Below are 20625 nucleotides of genomic sequence, written 5' to 3' on the forward strand. Positions count from 1 at the left end.
GCAAGGTGGTAAGCGCTTGATGCACATTGGAGTACGTTTTTCGATTGAAAACTCATTTTTTTTAATCCACATTACTTCACACACGACAGTAAATATGCTCTTAAAGAGGCTTCTTGCCATAAGAAGGCAGCAGTCATTGCTTACGGGAGCTGGCTTTGTTCGGGTGCTGCTTGTGGCAGATTCCTGACCTGCAGGTGGGTCTCTTGTCCCTGACGGTGTCTGTCTTTCCTTCCTGTGTGCTGTTCCCCGGCGGCAGGACATGGGCCTGGAGAAGGCGGCCATGGACATGAGTCTCTTCATGAAGCTCCAGAAACGCGTGAGGGAGCTGGAGCAGGAGAGACGCCGGCTCCAGGCTGACATGGAGAAGATGGAGGAGCTCGTCAAGCGCAAGGTCTCTCTCTCCCCGCCCTCTGTCTCCTGTGGTTTCGGTTTATACGCTTGGCTGCCAGGGCTCGTTTTCCACCACTTGTTATGATTTAGTTTGGGTTTTCTTCTGTCTCTTACGATTAGGGCTCTGCAGATTTTTATGGGAGAATTAGAAGGACCCTGCACTTCATTTCCAATCTTTGTGTAGTCATTTTCTGTCTGAACGAATAATTAGGCAGCCAGCTACGCATCACGCTTAACATTGCAATTTCTTCTATCGTGGAACAGACATAATTTGCTCTCATTATGAGGGGATATTTTCCCATTATTTGCCAGTAACTGAAACTCTAATTGCTTAATAATCCTGTGAGCTGGTGCAATTGGAGTAGCTCAAGTCAGCAATGTAAGGTTGTGGATTGAAGTGCAGGCTGTTCAGTGCCTTCTAAATTCTCACACACCCCTGCTTGTGCACACATGCAGTCACAGGAGAAAACAATCTTTTAAATAACGGATGCCAAGCCAATATGGAAAGGTGTGTGGAGTGGTAGTGAAGGTTCTGGACTCCTAACTGGAAGTTTGTTGATTCAAATCCCAGGGGAGACACTACTGTTGTACCCCTGAACAAGGTACTTTGTCTGCATTGCTTCAAGAAGTTGCCCAACGGTTTAAAAGGGTGCAAGTGTAAGTTATTTTAAATAATAACGTGGGACAAATAAATTAGTAATAATAAAAAAGTGAAGTTCTGCCTGCAGTTTATGATTCAGAGTCTGCTGTTTGTTTTCATTCTTGCAAGTTCTTCAAGGCCCTCAGTATTAATTGAAATAAAAAAAACAAAGAGCTCTTTGCGTGTTGCTCTCATCTTGCCAGTCAACCTGTTAGCCATGGTAAGAGAATTCATAAGCATACTTAACCAAACCAAACCTATGACCATTTTAAGAAGTTTCCCTGTGGGAGTGATAATCTCGGATCAAGGGCTGTCAAAGCCTTGTGGAAGTAATCTTTTCATTAGGCAAAACGATTAAGCACCAAGTCCTTGATGTCTTACACAACCAAACTGTTCAAAATCAGGATTGACAGAAATAGAAACTGTGTTGGTGCACTATACCAAACCTTCCAAATGTGGAGAAAAACTGTGTGAAAAATTCATGTTCATCTCCCTGCATAATTCAGCAAAATGTAGGTACTTAGTGGTTCTTAAAAACTTTAATGTTGGTCTTTCCTTAGTTTCTATATATTTAGACAGCAATGATAAATCTCTCCTCTGTTTCTGAGAAAGCCTTGAGATTTTCTGAAGAGAGACATTTTTATTTAATGAGGCAGGAGTGGTGGAGGCTGTGTGTAAAAGATGGAGTGGTTGAGATTCTAGAGCATGCTCTTCTTCTTCTCTGTGTTGAAACTCCATTACAGAAATACTGTGGTAAGGTACAGTAGAACATTATAAAAGGTCCGCAGTTTTTAAAAAGCTGCTGGAGTTGGAACATTGATATACAGTAAATTGTGTATTTTCTATCAACATTATCACAAAGTATTACAAGTTATCACAGAGTAATGTCAAGAAACTAATGTGGCCTTCTATCTTTCAGTACACCTTAGCTCCTAATGTCTTGCATTTTTGTGGTTCATTTGGATACATTTAGCACTTCGTGTTACTAACAGGGGTTTGTTAATATAATGATAAACTATTAGATTTTAAAACTGTAGAAAAGATAATGTGTAATTTAGTTGTCTTGCTATGAATAAGACAGTTACACTCCTAACTAAAGCCATTGGCCATAAATAAGGTTTTCCTGACCCTTCCACCTTTACCCTGAAATAATAAATCTGATGGGGTGACAAATTCTCTTTCTTCTCTCCTTTTCTGGTATTTTGTGATCTTACACATGAACAAAGGCTGCTCCTTCTTCTAGTCTAGACTAGGGTGCTACTGTTTTTGGTTTTCTCCTTTTTTATAAATTTACAAAAGACCTGTCAACAAGACCTTTCCTGTCCGGTAAATTATTTAATTAAAGATCTCCCTGAGACTGGGCAAGATCATGCTAATATATCAATAACAGCAAAGAGGAACACTCACGATGGCGAAACTGTATGATAATCTGGTAAAAAAAAAAGAGTCAAGAAATGTGAACATGGCACAGTTTTCAAATTGTCCGTCCACATTGAACCACTGCATATCGATCAGCAGATGTCTGTCCCAGCAGAGCAGCCTGCTGCATCCACTAAACCCAGAGTCCTTGCTGTGTTGCCTTTCAGGGGAACGAGCACAAGAGCACAGCGGATCAAGATGAGGACCGCATTGCCGACTCAGCCTACAACAGTCTCAAGGTACAGATCGCTATCTCTGCCCCTCCTGCTGCTTGTGTCCAAGACGCCGCTAGCTGTATCAATGTCTCTTCTGCTTTTCAGTTTTTTATATAAATGTGCCTGTTTTATATTGTTTGCGTTCTGGCATGTGGAACTGTGGGTGAGTACTTGACTGAGAGTACAGTACCTTTAGCTGTCGTGAACTACAAAACGTGGAAAAAGTCATGCTTGAACGGAGCTGATGTTTGTTGCATTGACTGTAAAGTTAACCATTAATAGATATAAATCAACTGCTGTAATTGCAAGATTCTCCTCACTTTACCTTGATTGCTTTGAAGTGAGAAATTTTGAACATGAACTTGTTATAGCTTAACTATGGTCTTTCCTTACATATGTGGAATATTGTTTACAATTCTCGCCATCACCTATATAGAAAATACATTACTCCTCAGTAATCCACAGAAGAGAGACTTGAAATAGTCTCTTTTAAGATATGGGAGACTGACCAAACTTAACCTTTTCAGTCTTGAACAGAGAGCATTGCTAAGGGATCCAACAGGAGTGTTCAGAATACTGAGAGGTGTTGACAGAATCATCCTGGCAGACTTCTTCAGCATCATGAGAATTACAATACACATTATGCTCTTTGTAAAACGGGATGTTCATGTACTATGCATATTGAGACTTTCTGGAAAATGCTGTGCTGCATTTACTGACTTGTGTAATAGAAGTATGATCGCTTTCATGAGGACAAGTGTTCAGGGCTGTGGACGTGTATCTGGAAGGCTGTGGGTTCGAATCCCTGGTGGAGCACTGCTACAACAGGGTACTTCAGTCAAATTGCTACAGCAAAATATCCAGTTGTGTGAATGTGTACAAATACAGGCTGTTTCAGATAAAAGCAACAGCTAAATAAAGTAGTAATAACAATATGATCAGTGGTCAGTATAAAGACCCATTTTAATCACAAATTGAGATCCCACCCCAAATGCACTGACTGAATAAACAAAATAAACTTTGTCATGGATAAATTGGGTCTAATTCACAAATCATTAACCTATAGGCATTTTTCGCAATGTTGAAAGGTCTGTGTTTGATAGCTTAATACAACTTACAGGTAATTCTCTGGTGGTGTTATCAGAAGAGGTCAAAACAGATAAAACTAGTATCTTGGAATGGAGCCCTGATTGTAGTGAACATCCTCAAACATGGCCAGGCATGGAACAGTAATTTTGTGTTGTCTTCAGTTGTCTTGTGTTGTTCAGTGTATATCAGTGTAAATCGTGACTTAACCTTTTCTCTTTGGGTTTTGTCAAATAGAAGATACATTCTGTGTAAGGATGACCACAGGGCTTACAAATAAAATTGATCTACCCCGAAGGCATGATTGTGTGTTTCATAAGTGGGCTTTCTGAAGCAGCTCTGTTTCTCTCACGCTGAGGTACTGTACACAGCGTGAGCTGTAATTATAGCCCTGCATTATCAACTCCCACTCACACACAGAAGAGAAGTACGCAGAGATGTGGCAAGTCAGAATCTAGAGATTGGAGGAGTACAATCTTTTAAAAAATCCTCCAAACACAGATACTGTAACTGGAATTGTCTGCTAATTGTACCTTTCAAAAGTGTTTGATTGTTAAACACTGGAAATTAAAGTGTGGCTTTCAGCTTTGAGGTGAGAGGGCAGGGGCTCTGACAATGACTGGCAGAATCCCCTTTGTTGGGAAATTTAATTTAATGTAACTCTCCTTTGCCTTTCAACCAGATAATTTGAGAAAATATGGGTCCTGTCCTTCAAGCAGCCATTAGTATTCCGGTGACCACAGTCGATCCTTCTTTATCTCATAACCAGCAGTGCTCTGGGATAAGAGTTCCCCAAAGTACATCTTTCTATTCCTCCTGGCTGTTGGAAACTTTGTAATTCACAGGGGATTCCTTTTTCCCATGCTGTAGAATGGCTCATCAGTTATAAAGGCAAATGTTTGGAAAATGGATGCATTTGAAAGAATAAAAATTGGATTAAGTTGTCTGGCTGGTCTGTTCCTTAAGCACAGAATCAAGCAAACCTCAGAGCAGCTTTTGGGTAATGAAGAGTTATACCAGGTTTAAACATAGCCAATTAGCACTACCCCGAAAATCAGTCAGTACAAAAGAAGACCGCATAGTACATAATCTATTAAGACACAAAGAGTGGAAACAGTCTCTATGTTACTAAGGAACCTTGGAGTGATGTTCACAGATAGTAGGATCATTTCCATTAGGTTGCAGAAACGACACTTGCAGAAAGATTTTTTTAAGTAAGGTTGAAACGATTTTCTTGTCCTTCTTGTATAATACCTGGGTCCTTCTATTTTTATATTCCTGAATAAAGACAACCGATCTCTCTGAACAGCTGCATTTTTAGGTTGAGCTCCTAGAAAAACTCGCCTGATACAAATTACTCTCCCTGTATTCAACACCCATCACTTTTATTTTTCTTCTGTTACCTGGCAGAGACAAGAGCTGGAGTCTGAAAACAAGAAGCTGAAGAATGACCTGAACGAGCTGAGGAAGGCCATCGCCGAGAGGGCCACGCAGAACAACTCCTCCAATGAGCTGCAGGAGAGCTACAATCTGCTGCTCAACCAGCTCAAGGCAGCCAATGAGGAGCTGGAGGTGCGAAAGGAGGAGGTGCTAATCCTGAGGACGCAGATCGTGAGCTCTGCCCAACAAAAGGAACCAGACAAACGCATTGTAAGTCCCTTTGTTCCCCTGGGCATTGTGGGATTGAGTGCTGTCCTCGGTACTTCAGCACAAACACTGTGCATTTGTGTCAGTGCAGCAGTCATCCTTCACTGTGGAGGTGCAACTTTGAACCTTGAACTGTCTGTCACTGAAGCAAAGAAGTTTTTAATTTCCCCTGTGCTTTTAGGTGCGTTGAAAAATTTAGCCACACAATTTCACAATGAATGGCAGTCAGGCATGGTTTCGGTTTTTTTTCATATTAAGATTCTGTGGTCCATTCCTGCTTGTTTCACAGCTGTGATCTGCCGGCTGAAATTGCAACAGAGGGTGCAGGGTGTGTAATTGTAGATGTAATTGCACTTGATGCTTTTGCTAATTAATTGTCGTCCTGCACGCAGGAAGGGGGAAACAAAGGCGAGCACTTTGATGACAGCAGGCTGCAGCTGAAAGGGACAAACGTATAAGGAGCTCAGCTTGAATGTGGGGTTGTGATGCTGTAGATTAATTTGATGTAGTGGGTTTTCCTGGTTGTGTTGGCACTGGGAGCAAATCTATTGACGGCTAAGAGATCCATGACCCAAAAGCTCATAGCACAGCACTGCTTAATTATAAACACTTAATTATACAGCCCTACAAATCTGCTTTTGAAGTTGCTGAGGCTGTTTCAAGCTGAATTTCCCCCTGGTGCTTTCTGGAATCTGAATTCATGTTTTTCACTACTCATTTTTTCTTCTGCTTCAGGTGGCTATATGCAGAAAAACTTTAATTGTAACACCAGGTGATTTTGATACAACTGATAGAGAAAGTAAATCTGAAAGCAGTATATATGAGCTGGTGGCCAAAGCAGTAAAATCTCAGATCCAAGAGAGATCTGTTTTCTATTGTGTTTTACAAAAATAAAACAATCTGATTCTATGGAAGGGTGGGCATTTGAATACATGTGGAGAGGATTTGTGATCAGCAAGGACTATTTAACACTCTGTTCCAGCAGCCGCACTACACAGCAGATCAGGTGGAAATTGCAAAATGAATTCATCAATTGAATTAAGGGGGATATTAAGCTAGATAGGACAATGCCAACCTATAGTGGAATGTAGCCAGACAAAAGCGTTAATAAGCCCTATGCTTACAAAGCGCTGTAGGATGTCCAATGAGTCAGTAATCAAGACCTCCATTTAGCATCTCAACTGAAGTCCTGTTGACATACAGTACTGGGGGATTGATGTGGAAATTCTGCTCCAGATGTAAGAGCCCCAACCAGCGGTCACCAACACCACTTAGCAGCACCCTTGTTTCCTTTTTCCTTTTTGGTCTCTCTAAACCTTCCCTGGCTTGTGACATCAGACTACAAGTTGGTAATGGGGCTTTCAAGTAATTCTTGAAATTCCGAGATTGTAAAGGCTGTGCAGCTGTAAAATAAATTTAAAAAGTCATGGTGCTTCGGTTTGATATTATTTCTTTGTTTACTGTTATGATTAATTGCCTGGTTTTACAAAGTCAGCCCAAGGTGGGCAAGTTCATGGCAGAACTGACACTGCTGCTGTTTGTGTGCTTGCAGGAACCCAGCACTATGCCTGAGTGGAATAACAGCAACAAGAACATGAACAGGGACGAGGCCATTCAGGCCTACCATGGGATGTGCGAGTCCAAAAAGTAAGTGAACTAGCCTCTGATATATTAGTAGTAGTCTCTCCGCTTCTTTAGAAAAGGTAGCCTTTTTACTGCATCCCTCCCTTCAACAACAGGCATGCCTGACAAGGCAGCCAGACAAGATCTGGTCCAGACGAGAGCATTTGAGCTCCGGGAAGTGAATCGTTCAAGTGCAGTAACATCTTCCTTTAGCTGAAGCCCAAATCGGTTTGGAGTCATTTATGAAACGTAGCCGTTTAAAGACAAACCTCGGATGTTGTTGAGGAACTGAAAACAATTAAAAGGCTCAAGGTCAGCCTATTATCAGGTCAGTTAAGAGCTCAATGGTGTACCTGAAATTCATCTGGAACGAATGCTTGGAGGTGTGAAGGTCCTTAAAACCGGGGTTAGGAACCCCAGATTGTGGATGACCATGATGTGACAGATTTAGGGGTGTTTTTGGATACTCTTACACTGTTTCTTGTGTGTATCTGTGTTATGCTTGCGGTTAAACGCTTTTCCTAAGTTCAGTTAGTGGCACAACACCTGTATCTACAGTATACAGCTTTTTCAGTTGATTCATTGAGTTTGTTTTTCTCAGACTTATTTTTCACAATCACTGAAACTAATGAAAGGTCGTAGTACACATGAAGAGGGTGAAATAAAAAGCTTAAAACAATACTGTATTTGTAGAACCGGGTGGCTGAACCTTTAATGGGTTGGTCAAATTAGAGCAGGAAAAAAAGATGATTTTTTCTAGCATATACACTAATAGTGAAAAACAGTTGCTGTGAATTTGTAGAATTTGTGCTCCCTGTTCTGCGTGTGGCACTTAGCTATGAAAAAAATATATTTGCTCAATAATGTCACAAATAGTGCTTCTGTTCAGAAAAGAAAATACAGTAAATTCAGTGGAAGAGAAGAGATTCAATGAAGAGTTTCAGTTCTAGCTACAGTACAATTAAGCTTTGCAGTTCAGTTTTAATATTACTGTAAAGTCTTACCTGCTGTAAATTATTGTTTTTGCAGTGTCTAAGAAAGAAAAACATGTCTCTGTTTATTAACACACCCTGGGTTGTATCTTCACATTTAAAATAGAGTAGCAGTCCTATATTATTAATCTCATCTTGATTTGAATTCATCTCTAATGTGTCTGCTCTTTAATAATAACTGGAAAAGCATATTACCAAGATTGAGTTTATCTGTTGGCCATTTTCCTGGGGCAGAGTGGGAGGCACGAGAAACTTAGATTGAATAGTGAGCTTTTGTTGCCATTCTTTAGATGGATTTGAGACTTGTGGTGAAATAAAAGTGCTATTACTGGTATGCTGAGTGGCTACAGCAGAGAAATGAGCAGTAGACTTTAGAGACTTTAGAGTTCATAACAGAGGTTACAATGGTCAACACTGTATGATGTTTTATCAATCTGTTCATAATCTAAATTCATAGATTTCAGCCTTGCAATACTGCTACTGTGATGGTTTCCAGGCAATAGGAATGGCTGACAGCACTGTGATGATATCAAGATTACTGGGGAAAATGCTCCCACTTTCAGTCTGCCAAAAAGTCATTCTCAATCATCAAACCACTAAACAAAAAACAGAATGAAAGAAAAAGACTACACCTGTGTTAGCTGAAATAAAGATCCGCATGCTGTGGTGGAACTAAGGGAGCAGAACCAGTTGGCTTTGGCAATATTTCAACGACCTGTCAAAGGGAAATATGATTTAGCATTCTGCATTGACTCAAAAACTAAAGTAACATTATTTTTAAATTCCTTTTCTAGCCTCTAGCTTGTGAGGTTTGTGAAAGCCATGACAAACTGTATTAGTCACTAGTATGCAGGATCCATTTCTGATCAATGAGATTTGAAAAACATAAAATGGGCAAAGGGCTATTAAAAAACACAACTGTGCAGCTGTCTTTGGCATCGGAGCCAGCAGGACATAGTATTACATTACTGCTCATGCATAATAGCTAAGTAAACAACAGTTTTTAAAAAATATTTTCTATAATTTTATTAACAATGCAGTTTTGCTCCAGGGTCCATCTGGTTTGTTCTAGGTTTGTTTACTGCTTGTGCATTCCAACATCATTACTTCATGACCAGCGTCTAATGTTGTGACAGTGAGTGAAATACAAAACCAATACATAATATACACCTTTCTAAAAAAAGCTTGTTTTTTTAGTTTGTCTTTTTCTCCTCCCAGAGAAAATGTGTTAAAAATGGTCTGCTGTAAAAGCAATTACCCTGAAGAGTGTGGTTCTTCCTTTTCCAAGTAATCTTTGCTTTTAAAAGAGCCATTTCAACCCATAAAGTCCTGCAGTACAACTCGCTGACAAAAAAGTCACTGACAATTTTCTGTTAGTAGAGGAGAAAAAAACTCCATCGATCTGCACAGAGGCAGGTCTTACATGTCAGGACCTAATGTAAGAGCCTGTTTGTTAAACAATAGGAGTCTGCACAGTTTGTAGAGCACACGGGCACTGACTGTCAATTTCTCACTGACTGAAAGTCCCAGAAATTCCCTTTGACAGTCTGATCAATAGCCACTGCTCGTATTTTTTAAGACGCATCTTTGAAACTATGATGTAGCACAGAAATGCAATTAATCGGCTTCTGTTCTGACAGAAGGCAGGTTTTGAAATGTATTTTGTGATATTTGCAATTCCCCCACAGTATGACTTTCAGTAAGGAAAGTGCAAACATAACAAGGATGTTGTTAAACTACAAAGCAACTAATCCTTCATTAAAAAAGCCTTTCTTGAGCCCCGTGACCTTTGTTCTATGTCTTATCAGTTGGCTGGTTTCTTGTATACTGTACAGTATATGGAGGTGGAATTAGTTACCTACGTACTGTATATGAAGTCCTGTTCTCTCAGGAAAATCTTGGTCTTAGGGAATTTAACACACACTTTGAGAATTAAGAATTAAGAAGGGGTTTGTCATTTGACAACTGTAGAGTAGTACTGCACAAATTAGATGCTTTCTGCTTTAATGCCGTTGTCTGTTTCCACAGCTTTGCTTGCTACGTACTGTATACTGCAGCTGTGTGGAGACAGATATAGGGCTGGGGAGGCCAGGCAGGGCTGATTTACACAGCTCCTTCAACCAGCTGATAACAGGCAGAGCACAATCAGGGGGCATCACAAGGAGAAGCCAAGCCACTCGAAGTCAGGAGACAGGCCCAGGCAGAGTTTTAGACAAAAATAAGGAACACCATTTCTGCTGCCTTGGAGGTCTGTTGAGATGCAGTGTTTAAGAAAGCCCTTAAAATGCTTTCAGTATTTTACATGGTGTGCCAAGTGGCTTTCCAGCAGACAGCGGCACATTGGCAAATAACAGCTTGGTCTCTTTCCATGTTACTTAGCGTTGGCTGCCTTTTCAAGTGTGCGTTTTCCTTTCAGCTCCTATCTTTGCCAGCGCTATTAATCTGTCTTGCTTTGTTTTCTCCACCCTGTCCTTCTCCTCCTTCTCCTTCTCCTCCTGCTGTGGCTGTGGTTTCCAGCAAGGCCCAGGACTGGGGCTACTTGAACGAAGATGGGGAGCTGGGCCTGGCCTACCAGGGTTTAAAGCAAGTCGCCAGGTTATCTGCTTCTCTCCTTTCCTGCGCTCAGCTGTGTGTTTCGTGCATGTTGGAGCTGGGCACACGCTGAGCTTTGTTAGCCTTATCTGTCATGTGAGACTCATGTCTGGCCATTCATTGCCATTCTGTGTCACTCTCATCATTTGGAGGGATGTGATGGAGATCCTGCCCTCACAGGGTACTTGGAATGTGTGCTCCAAGACACTGCCATTGGGTTCTTCAGAAAGGAGCAGTCTGTGTTTGAACAGAATCAGGGTGAAACAGTCAAGGACCTATCAGTAGAGAGCTTGGCCACTCGAGCTTATATCTAAGCTTCAACGTTTAAACTGCTGTCTTTTTACAGGATGTCTTCAGTGTGTTCTTTGTGGAGATCAGGAGGGCTAGAAAGGTGATATGCACAGATGGTATAAGCCTCAGCCTTTTGTTTCACTCTTGTCGATTTACATTCTTCCAGCAAAAGCAAAGACCTCAACGCAGACTCACATAAAATTATTACAAGGGGCAAAACACATGAACTGAAAATACCACAAATACTCACCTACGTATTTAAAAGCGCTGCCTGGTGGGCAAGTAACGTTTTAGAGCATGTAAGTAAGTGTGTGTGTACAAAAAAAAAAAATTCCAAGGGAGTATGTGAATTTGTTTATAATTTCACTGACCTGAGATCTGTTTTACAAAACTGCAAACACTGGAGATATAGACACAACTGGCATTAGCATGCATGTCTGGAACATGCGAGTCAGGAAACACGCACTCCCAGTTCCTCCCAGTTTTTTGGGAATGGACCGTGCCACTACTGGGAGCCGGAGCTGCGAAACGAAGACGGATTCTAGGAAGTGAATTTGTCAGTGTCAAAAAAAGAGAAAGGGAAGTGGCTGATCCAACATCTTAGAAAACAAGCAGTCTGACAGAAGAACTCAGACAGGTGTTGCATCTGTGCTGTTGATATAGGGTTCCTAGGATATTCCCTACCTGATTGTCTCCATATAGCAGATCTCTTCTTCTCCCTGTTTCCTGCGGAAAGGGGTGTGCGATTATTCCACTCCCTCCATCATGCTTTTCATATCCCCACAGTGACCTGTGCATCATCAGTCATCCTCCATGTCGTTCCTGCTGTGTCTTGACCATAGAGGTCACTTGAAAGGCAGGCGAGCATATGCTTCCCTCAAGTGCTCATTGTAATAGAAGTATTCATCTCTCACACTGTGTACAGTTTCGAGAAAAGGGGTAACTTCACCATTAATATTGTAAGGAGAAACGTTCTGTGTCAAAAATGCAAATCAGTCTGTGATATACAGGTGAATCTGTATTTCCATTGCCAATACCCTCTTACACAGAACATATTTTTCTTTTTTATTACATTTGGTTACTGTATGTTTAATAGTGGTCAAATTCCATTTGTTCAAAACGGAAAAAAATATGAGTATATAAAATGGGGGGAAGGGCTGTGTTTTATGTTGAGAATGGGACCTGAGATCTTCCCTTGAGAATACAAATGCAGGTCTAAGATGATGTGTCCTGGTGCCAATCCTCGGTTTCAAAAGCAATGGGAAAATGCCATTGTTGGTCCTGACATATTGTGTTTAATGGAATTGAGAGTAGTTTCCTTTGAGTAGTTTTCTCAAAGGAAAGATTCACCTTTTATTACTCTAAAATGGCCTACTGCAAGTGTTTTTATGAAATAAAAAATCTGGTTATTTTTACATTGACTAATGATTGAATAGTTAACAAATAGTTTTTTTTTTAAACTTCTAATACTGAATTGTGACTTCCTTTCCCCCTCTTCCAGGGCTAATTAATTCTTTGTGTCCTTTGGTTCAGTTAATTCTAGTTGCAAATTAGCTGAAGGGGGACATGTTAGGTGTCTCAGAAATTCTTTGAGCTCTGATAAGATTTGTATGTAAGATGTTTTTTTACCTCACAATTTGAACAGTCAAGATGTACTGTATGTAAATTGAACAGCTAACTGCAGCAAATTGGATTTCTGAAAAACAGAATGGAAATTCAGTTTTCACAGAACCCAACAGTTGCCTTCTTATCAGACATCAAAAGCTCATTATTTTATTGAATAAACATTTGCTAACGTACTGTATTAACTCTCTCAAAGGTTATCTCACCCTTTTACAAAATCAAACAGACTTGCAGTACATGGAGTTTTTCCGATACAGTAGAAAGGAAGTCTACTTTGATTTTTCTTCATCACCCTGTTAGTTTTATGAAGACTAGGAAAAAGTGAAGGCATGAAATCAAAGCTGAAATAAAAGAATAAACTGTAAATATTCATTGTAGTGTATGTAGCAGTAAGGATTCATACAGAAATATGATGATGATCTTCAACTGGAAGAGTTCGTACAGAAAGATGATGAAGATCTTCCTCAGCTCTGAGAGTTTGTATAGGAGATGACAATGTTCATCATAGTTTATGCAGCTGTAAGAGTTTGTACACAAAGATTATGAAACTCTTTCTCAGCTCTGAGAGTTTGTATAGGAGATGACAATGTTCATCATAGTTTATGCAGCTGTAAGAGTTTGTACACAAAGATTATGAAAATCTTTCTCAGCTCTGAGAGTTTGTATAGGAGATGACAATGTGCATCATAGTTTATGCAGCTGTAAGAGTTTGTACACAAAGATGATCTTGCATAGGTTTATGTATCTGTATGGATTTATTCGGAAAGACGATGAAGAACTTCATCAGTTTATGCAGCTATAAGAGTTTGTTCAGAAAGATTCCTTGCAAAAGAATTACACTGGCAACTTGTTCTGTCACCTGGGGTTCAATGCTCCTCGCAGCCCTGCAAGGACAGTAGTATTTCTCTACATGCCTGTGATGCTTGGGGCTCTCCAGTGAGTGGTGTTCTCTTCCCCAGGCTGCTGGAAGGCCAGCTCCAGACACAGAGCCGGCAGCACGAGGACGAGCTGGTGGCCCTGCGCACCCAGATCGAGGTCCTGAAGGACGACATCGAGAGGAAGCAGGAGCTGCTCAGCCAGACCCTCTCTCTCTCGCCCGAAGCGCAAGTGGAGTTCAGCATCCAGCAGGAGATCACCCGGCTCACCAACGAGAACCTGGTGCGAACCGCCTCCGCCGTCTCGCCCTTCTGTCTGTCTGCTCTGACCAGTCCCGCGTCCAGCAAGACGAGACGGTCGCCTCATGGAACACAAGTGACAAGTGTGCGCGGCTCGCCTTAACACCTCTGGTTTGCTCCTGGGCTTCTAGGACCTGAAGGAGCTGCTGGAAAAACTGGAGAAGAACGAGAAGAAACTGAAGAAACAGCTGAGGATCTACATGAAGAAGGTCCAGGAGCTGGAAGGTGAGAGGAGTAGCAGTTCATGGGGAGTTTCTGGTGATGATATCAGTCCTTTCACTCACGTCTCCACTTTGTCTGGAGGAGGTCTGTTAAGCTTACGTGTGAGAGAGCAAACAGGGCAGGATTTAAATGGAATTTCAATCAAAGTGTTATAAATGCATCAAATATATTTTATGTAGTGTCTTTCATGGTACATCATCTCATGGCTCTGTACAGTAAAACAGTCAAACAACAGAATAATACACAAATTTGAAAGGGTACATGAAGCAGAATTAAAAGCTGGGGTATAAAAGTGAGCTTTAGGGCAGGATGTGATACGAGTTGGGAGATCAGCCACAGGCTTGAAGCACCAGAGCATCAGTATGGACTCTTGCTGTCTCCCAGAGCTCAGAGCTTCGAACCATGATTCCAAAGTGCAAAGTGGACAAGGGGTGTGTAGGTACACAGGGGGTGACAAGGGAGTGTAGTCTGGCTTTGACCCACTGTCACTTCATCGGGACAGAGATTTCAGTTCTCTGGAACCCTCTCCCAAGTACTTGCATGTGCTCTCTAAATGAAAAAGAGAGGACTTCTTGATTTTAAAAAGTGCCTGTGCCCCAACCTCAGTCTGCCTCTTTGGTCTGACTGGTGTGCTCCATCTCCTGTCTCTCTCTCCAGTATCCCAGACCTCGGAGAAGACGGAGAGGCGGCGCCATGAGCTCACCCGGCAGGTGACGGTGCAGAGGAAAGACAAGGATTTCGAGGGCATGCTGGAGTACTGCAAGGAGGACGAGGCCCTGCTGGTGAAACTCCTCATCACAGGTACAGTATCCTGGGCTAGAGCTCAGTCTCCACTGCTGCTCGTTAGGAAACTGGTCAAATCCTCATCACAGGTACAGTACAGCCCTGAGCTAGAGTTCAGTCTCCACTGCTGCTCCTTAGGAAACCGGTCAAATCCTCATCAGTGGTTTAGAGGCAAAAGTACTAGGAGAAGCCAACAAGGGAGACAATTTCTTATCCAAGGTGTACAGTATTCATGCCCTTGAAGCAGAGAGTTCTGACATCACCACAAAACCCTTTTTTGCACACAAGTAGCGTGAGCCCAGGCTGGACAGTCAGCTGTGCACCAATGAGTAGACACAGCAGTCCTTTGCAAATGGCAAACTGCCATCAATTTCCAATCCCAGGTCCATGAGGAGACCTTTGCAGAACCAGGGATTAGTTTTAACCTGATAAGCTGTCTATCAACCAGAATATACAGTATGTAGTTTAACGTGATGAGTTTCTAGTCTTACACATTCCTTTTAACCAAAAGATAACACAGCATCACCAGTAGAAATGTTTGGTCTTTGACAGTCTTGCAGATGTTCTTAATAAATCATTGATTAGAGCCAAGTGGGACCAGTTGTTTTGTTTGTTTTTTTTTCATAAAAAGAAAAGAATGCTGTAAAGTGTCGCATACTGTACTGTAAATCGCTCCAGGTCTCTATTTCAAAAGTTGTATGGAATTATATGTTCAAGGTTTGACTGAAACTGCAGTGTGTAACAGACTCTACCTTGTGCTGCAGAAGCTCCAGAGCTGCTCGCATGTTTTCCTGTTTGCATATTATCTGAAAGCCAGTTTCAGAATTTGAAGCTTACTGGATTACAGAACGTTAAATTATTATCAGTAAAAACTTAATAGTACTTTGGATTGCCAGAGTGTCCTTCACAAGTCTTACCTAACGTATTGTTTTGTTACACATGAAGGATTTATCTGTGTTCTTTCTAAAACGGTGTACCCTCGCCACGCTAACTAAAAGGAGACTTAGGGCTGTCACTCTGCTCCGTGTTAACAGACATGAAACCGCAGATGGTGTCGGCCACCGTGCCCTGTCTGCCTGCCTACATCCTCTTCATGTGCATTCGACACGCCGACTACATGAACGACGACCAGAAAGTGCACTCCCTGCTCACCTCCACCATCAACGCCATCAAAAAAGTGTTAAAGGTACCGCCCGCACGAGCTGTTTCAAGGCGATGAAGCAAGGAGCTCAGGCAGGTTATCTGTTTTGACAGGTCTGTGGGGCTCGTTTAAAAGTGCACAGGGCGTGGAATGCTGAAAGCAACACGCAAACGTGGATTGAGGATTGATGCCGAATTCCACATTTACAGGCTGTTCATGTGGGAGAACAATCTCTCGTCTATATGTGGGGAATCTACCCCAAACTTGGTTCGGTGGAGCACGACGACACAGACTAGCCAGGAGGCAGGTTAGCAGCTTCACAAGGAAGTTTACTGCCCTTTAGGTTGCAGGAGTGTACTGTTCACTTGGGAGAGATGGGGGGAGAAAGAGACTGGAGACAGAGAAAGAGGGACCGCAACACTACCATATTATGTGTCTAATAATATAGCTGTTCAACTTGTTAAGTGATGAAAGTGGCCCGTTCACAGATCAACCTGAGTCCCCCTGACCCAAGACATGCACTGTTTCCCTTCTGTCTGAACAGAACTGATAGATGTGTGGTGGTTGTGTTGCTCTTTAAAAAGCCTCAGGTTTCCCGAGCCTGGTCATGACCTCTCCACTGTTTTTCCAGTACTTAGTCGTAACTGAGCTCTTATTTGCATAAACGAACCCTTTACTGAAGTCTTAACATGCCTTATTGCACTTTTTTAAACGGATTGCAGCTGCTGCTACTAGGGATTTCAAGCTGCTGACGGGCATTCCTAACGAACCCGAAATCGGAAACTTGGTTTAGGAGGTGAAACCAAATTAGCGAGTTAAATTGTTAGTTTAAAAGAGCTGTGCTTAGCAATTGAAAACTCAGCCGTATGGAAAGCCAGAGGTCTCTGGGCTCCCGAGGGTCTGGAGTAAGCATGCCTTCTTCACACCATGCCGGGAGAAAAGGGTGAAGCTTTCGTAGTCGTTATTTCTAAACCTGTGCTGCGTACTGCTGCACTCGCCCCGTCTTGCCAGCGTTCTTCCTCGATGTTAGTGAAGAAATAATTCTGCTCATTGAGCCCGCCCATGCATGTCTGAAAGCGCTAATGTGGCGGAACAGCCACATTTTGTCAGATGAAGACGGAACCAATTTGCGCTAATGCTGCATCTCATTTGGCCGGGAGGGATGTCTTGCATAAAAGGCGCGGCAGCCTTAATCTCAGTTGAATGGATGTGGACTGTGAGAAATGCTCGTGTCCGGCCTTTTTCGGCAGCTCGTCGCTCACATAGGTCTTTTCGCTGTCGTTCACAGAAGCACAATGACGACTTCGAGACGACCTCCTTCTGGCTAGCGAACACGAGCCGTCTGCTGCACTGCCTGAAGCAGTACAGTGGGGATGAGGTGAGGCTGGCAGAAGCGCAGGGGACAGTCACAAGAGGGCGCTAGTGGACAGCACACCAGGCACAATACTACGAGTCCATATCGGGCTTTGTTGAAGTCCTTGCTATTGTTTTACTGTTTCACAGGAGAAATACAGACATTCCTGCCTTGAAAACTAAGCATTGTGAATACCAAGACATTTCAACACTTTTCTCTGTGGTTCTAAATGAGTCCCGGATTCAAACAATAACTAAAAACTTCCACAGATAATGCCTTGGCACAGTTTAATGAAATAAAAACTTACTAGAGTAAAACAAGAGCAGTCATGGCAAGAATATTCCCCACAAGCGCTGAGCACTTACATTTTATTGTAAAATGATCGTCCTAAATTATCATATCACTATCTAACATGATTGACCCATTCATTCAATTAAAGTAATTGAATAAGCATCAAACCTAAATAAAATGAGTTCAGAAATGGCCTCATTATTATGTGCTGTGCTCTGATTTGCACAGGCTCTGAGCTGGTGCAGGTTAAAGTATGGGAGTGCTCTAGGCAGCCACCGCAGAACTGATCTCTGTGGCTCAGTTCCAATCCAGTCCTTTCTTTCCCCACCTGGAAGCCGGAAACAGCAGCAGGTGCAGTTTGTCTCACTCACCCTGTCCTTCCCGGCCAGGCCTTCATGACACAGAACTCGTCCAAGCAGAATGAACACTGCCTGAAGAACTTCGACCTGGCGGAGTACAGGCAGGTCCTCAGCGACCTCTCCATTCAGATCTACCAGCAGCTCATCAAGGTGGCAGAGGGCATGATGCACCCCATGATAGGTGAGCTGTTCCCTCTGTCCCCCTCTCACCTCACTCCCTCTCTCACCCTCTGTCCCTCTCCCTCTGTCCCACTTTCTCTCCCTCTATGCCCTCTCTATCCCCCCTCTCCCCCTCTGTCCTCCTCTCTCTCTCTCTGCCACCCCCCTCCCTCTGTCCCTCCTCTCTCTCCCTCTCCCGCTGCCCCCCCCCCTCGCTGTCCCCTGGGTCAGTATTATTCCTTCTGTGTTGTAAACACGAACACAGGTTTGATTTTGGTTCGGATTGTTGTGCCATGTGCATCTGATGCACTGGAAATCTCTCCCTTGGAACCTATTTTTTAAATTATCTTTAAAATTTAGCTCAGACCTTGCGTACTCAGAGTTGCTTCGTGAATTCACTTTGATTTGTGAAATCACAAATTTACACCAAAAAAATGGAGGAATTCTTTTTTAAGTGCACCCATGAATAAAATCTAAACTGCGTCCGGATCTGTAATTAGAAAGTGCTTCTTTGTGAAAAGAGGGTTGATTGCAGGCATCAGTGGTTAATACCACTGCAGGGGCAGGAGCAGGACGGCCGGGTGACCCGGAGGCAGCTGTCCCCTGTCTCTGACGGACCTCTGTGGGTTTTCAGTGTCGGCGATGCTGGAGAGCGAGAGCATCCCCAGCCTGGCCGGCGTGAAGCCGATGGGCTATCGCCACCGCTCATCCAGCATGGACGGGGACAGCTACTCCCTGGAGGGGCTGATCCGCCAGCTGGGCATCATCCAGGGCACCATGTGTGACCATGGCCTGGACCCCGAGATCATCCGGCAGGTCTTCAAGCAGCTCTTCTACATGATCAACGCCGTCACGCTCAACAACCTGCTGCTCAGGAAGGACGTGTGCTCCTGGAGCACAGGCATGCAGCTCAGGTAATTTCATTGCACTTTTCATACTTTTATTCTGCTCATCTTTTATGTTTCCTAATCTTTTTTGAAACCAGAAGCTGCATCCAATTGACACCACTATTTTCGGTGTTTTTTTTTACTGAAAAGCATTACCATTCTTCTCTGTGCTTGACCGCTAATGAAGCTGCAGCCCAGAGAATCATGAAGTCTCTTGATAATGAATGAAAATGATGAGAATCATAAATGCTCTCTAATCTTCTTCATTTCCAAAGGATTCGCAATTTCAGGAGTTATGGGAACAGGCTCTCCCCTGCTCTCTTTTCTCCTATGAAGGGTTACACGCTCTACCTAGTCTTCACTTCTTTTCTTGCTCCTTCTCTGGCAGTTTGGAGGTGGACTGGAGTTGTTATCTAAGCAGTCCACAGTCTGACTGGGTGTTTCCCACTTGTCTCACTTGGATTGTGTTTTCCTCCAGGTACAACATCAGCCAATTGGAAGAATGGCTGAGAAGCAAAAATCTCCACCAGAGCGGTGCTGTGGCCACCATGGAACCCCTGATCCAGGCTACCCAGCTTCTGCAGGTGAAGAAGAAGACACACAGTGATGCTGAGGCGATCTGCTCCCTGTGCACGGTGCTCACTGCACAGCAGGTAAGACTGCACAGTGCTCTGTCCCTGTGCACGGCGCTTACCGCGCAGCAGGTGAGACTGCACAGTGCTCTGTCCCTGTGCACGGCGCTCACCGCGCAGCAGGTGAGACTGCACAGTGCTCTGTCCCTGTGCACGGCGCTCACCGCGCAGCAGGTGAGACTGCACAGCGCTCTGTCCCTGTGCACGGCGCTCACCGCGCAGTCCCTGTGCACGGCGCTTACCGCGCAGCAGGTGAGACTGCACAGTGCTCTGTCCCTGTGCACGGCGCTCACCGCGCAGCAGGTGAGACTGCACAGTGCTCTGTCCCTGTGCACGGCGCTCACCGCGCAGCAGGTGAGACTGCACAGCGCTCTGTCCCTGTGCACGGCGCTCACCGCGCAGTCCCTGTGCACGGCGCTCACCGGGCAGCAGGTCAGACTGCACAGCGCTCTGTCCCTGTGCACGGAGCTCACCGCACAGCAGGTCAGACTGCACAGCGCTCTGTCCCTGTGCACGGCGCTCACCGCGCAGCAGGTCAGACTGCACAGCGCTCTGTCCCTGTGCACGGCGCTCACCGCGCAGCAGGTCAGACTGCACAGCGCTCTGTCCCTGTGCACGGCGCTCACCGCGCAGCAGGTCAGACTGCACAGCGCTCTGTCCCTGTGCACGGCGCTCACCGCGCAGCAGGTCAGACTGCACAGCGCTCTGTCCCTGTGCACGGCGCTCACCGCGCAGCAGGTGAGACTGCACAGCGCTCTGTCCCTGTGCACGGCGCTCACCGCGCAGCAGGTGAGACTGCACAGCGCTCTCTACCTGTGCATAGTGCTCACCGCGCAGCACGTGAGACTGCACAGCGCTCTCTACCTGTGCATAGTGCTCACCGCGCAGCAGGTGAGACTGCACAGTGCTCTGTCCCTGTGCATAGTGCTCATCGTGCAGCAGGTGAGACTGCACAGCGCTCTGTCCCTGTGCATAGTGCTCATCGCACAGCACGTAAGACTGCACAGCGCTCTGTCCAAGTGCACTCACCGCACCTCCATGATTTCTGGACTGATCTGTGCTATGATTTATTTCATCCCTGTATCTGTAAGTGGAATAATGAAG

The 20625-nt window shown here is 43.9% G+C and overlaps 1 protein-coding gene across 3 annotated transcripts in view; it reads left to right on the forward strand.

Moving 5' to 3' along the window:
• Nucleotides 1-20625, forward strand: part of myo5b (myosin VB) — a 114464-nt gene that overhangs the window by 89242 nt on the left and 4597 nt on the right. For 2 of the 3 annotated variants that reach the window (XM_088628659.1, XM_088628658.1), the window contains exons 26-38: nt 257-391; nt 2617-2688; nt 5161-5400; nt 6950-7044; nt 10530-10607; nt 13478-13676; nt 13825-13918; nt 14573-14716; nt 15733-15884; nt 17128-17217; nt 17874-18024; nt 18637-18916; nt 19368-19542. In XM_088628659.1, coding sequence (XP_088484785.1) covers nt 257-391; nt 2617-2688; nt 5161-5400; nt 6950-7044; nt 10530-10607; nt 13478-13676; nt 13825-13918; nt 14573-14716; nt 15733-15884; nt 17128-17217; nt 17874-18024; nt 18637-18916; nt 19368-19542 — 1905 coding nt within the window. The remainder of the gene's footprint in view (nt 1-256; nt 392-2616; nt 2689-5160; nt 5401-6949; nt 7045-10529; nt 10608-13477; nt 13677-13824; nt 13919-14572; nt 14717-15732; nt 15885-17127; nt 17218-17873; nt 18025-18636; nt 18917-19367; nt 19543-20625) is intronic. The other variant, XM_088628660.1, reaches the window with a different exon arrangement.

Source organism: Lepisosteus platostomus, chromosome 4 (genome assembly GCF_059453375.1).
Source record: "Lepisosteus platostomus isolate fLepPlt1 chromosome 4, fLepPlt1.hap1, whole genome shotgun sequence".
Taxonomy (NCBI): Eukaryota; Metazoa; Chordata; class Actinopteri; order Semionotiformes; family Lepisosteidae; genus Lepisosteus; species Lepisosteus platostomus.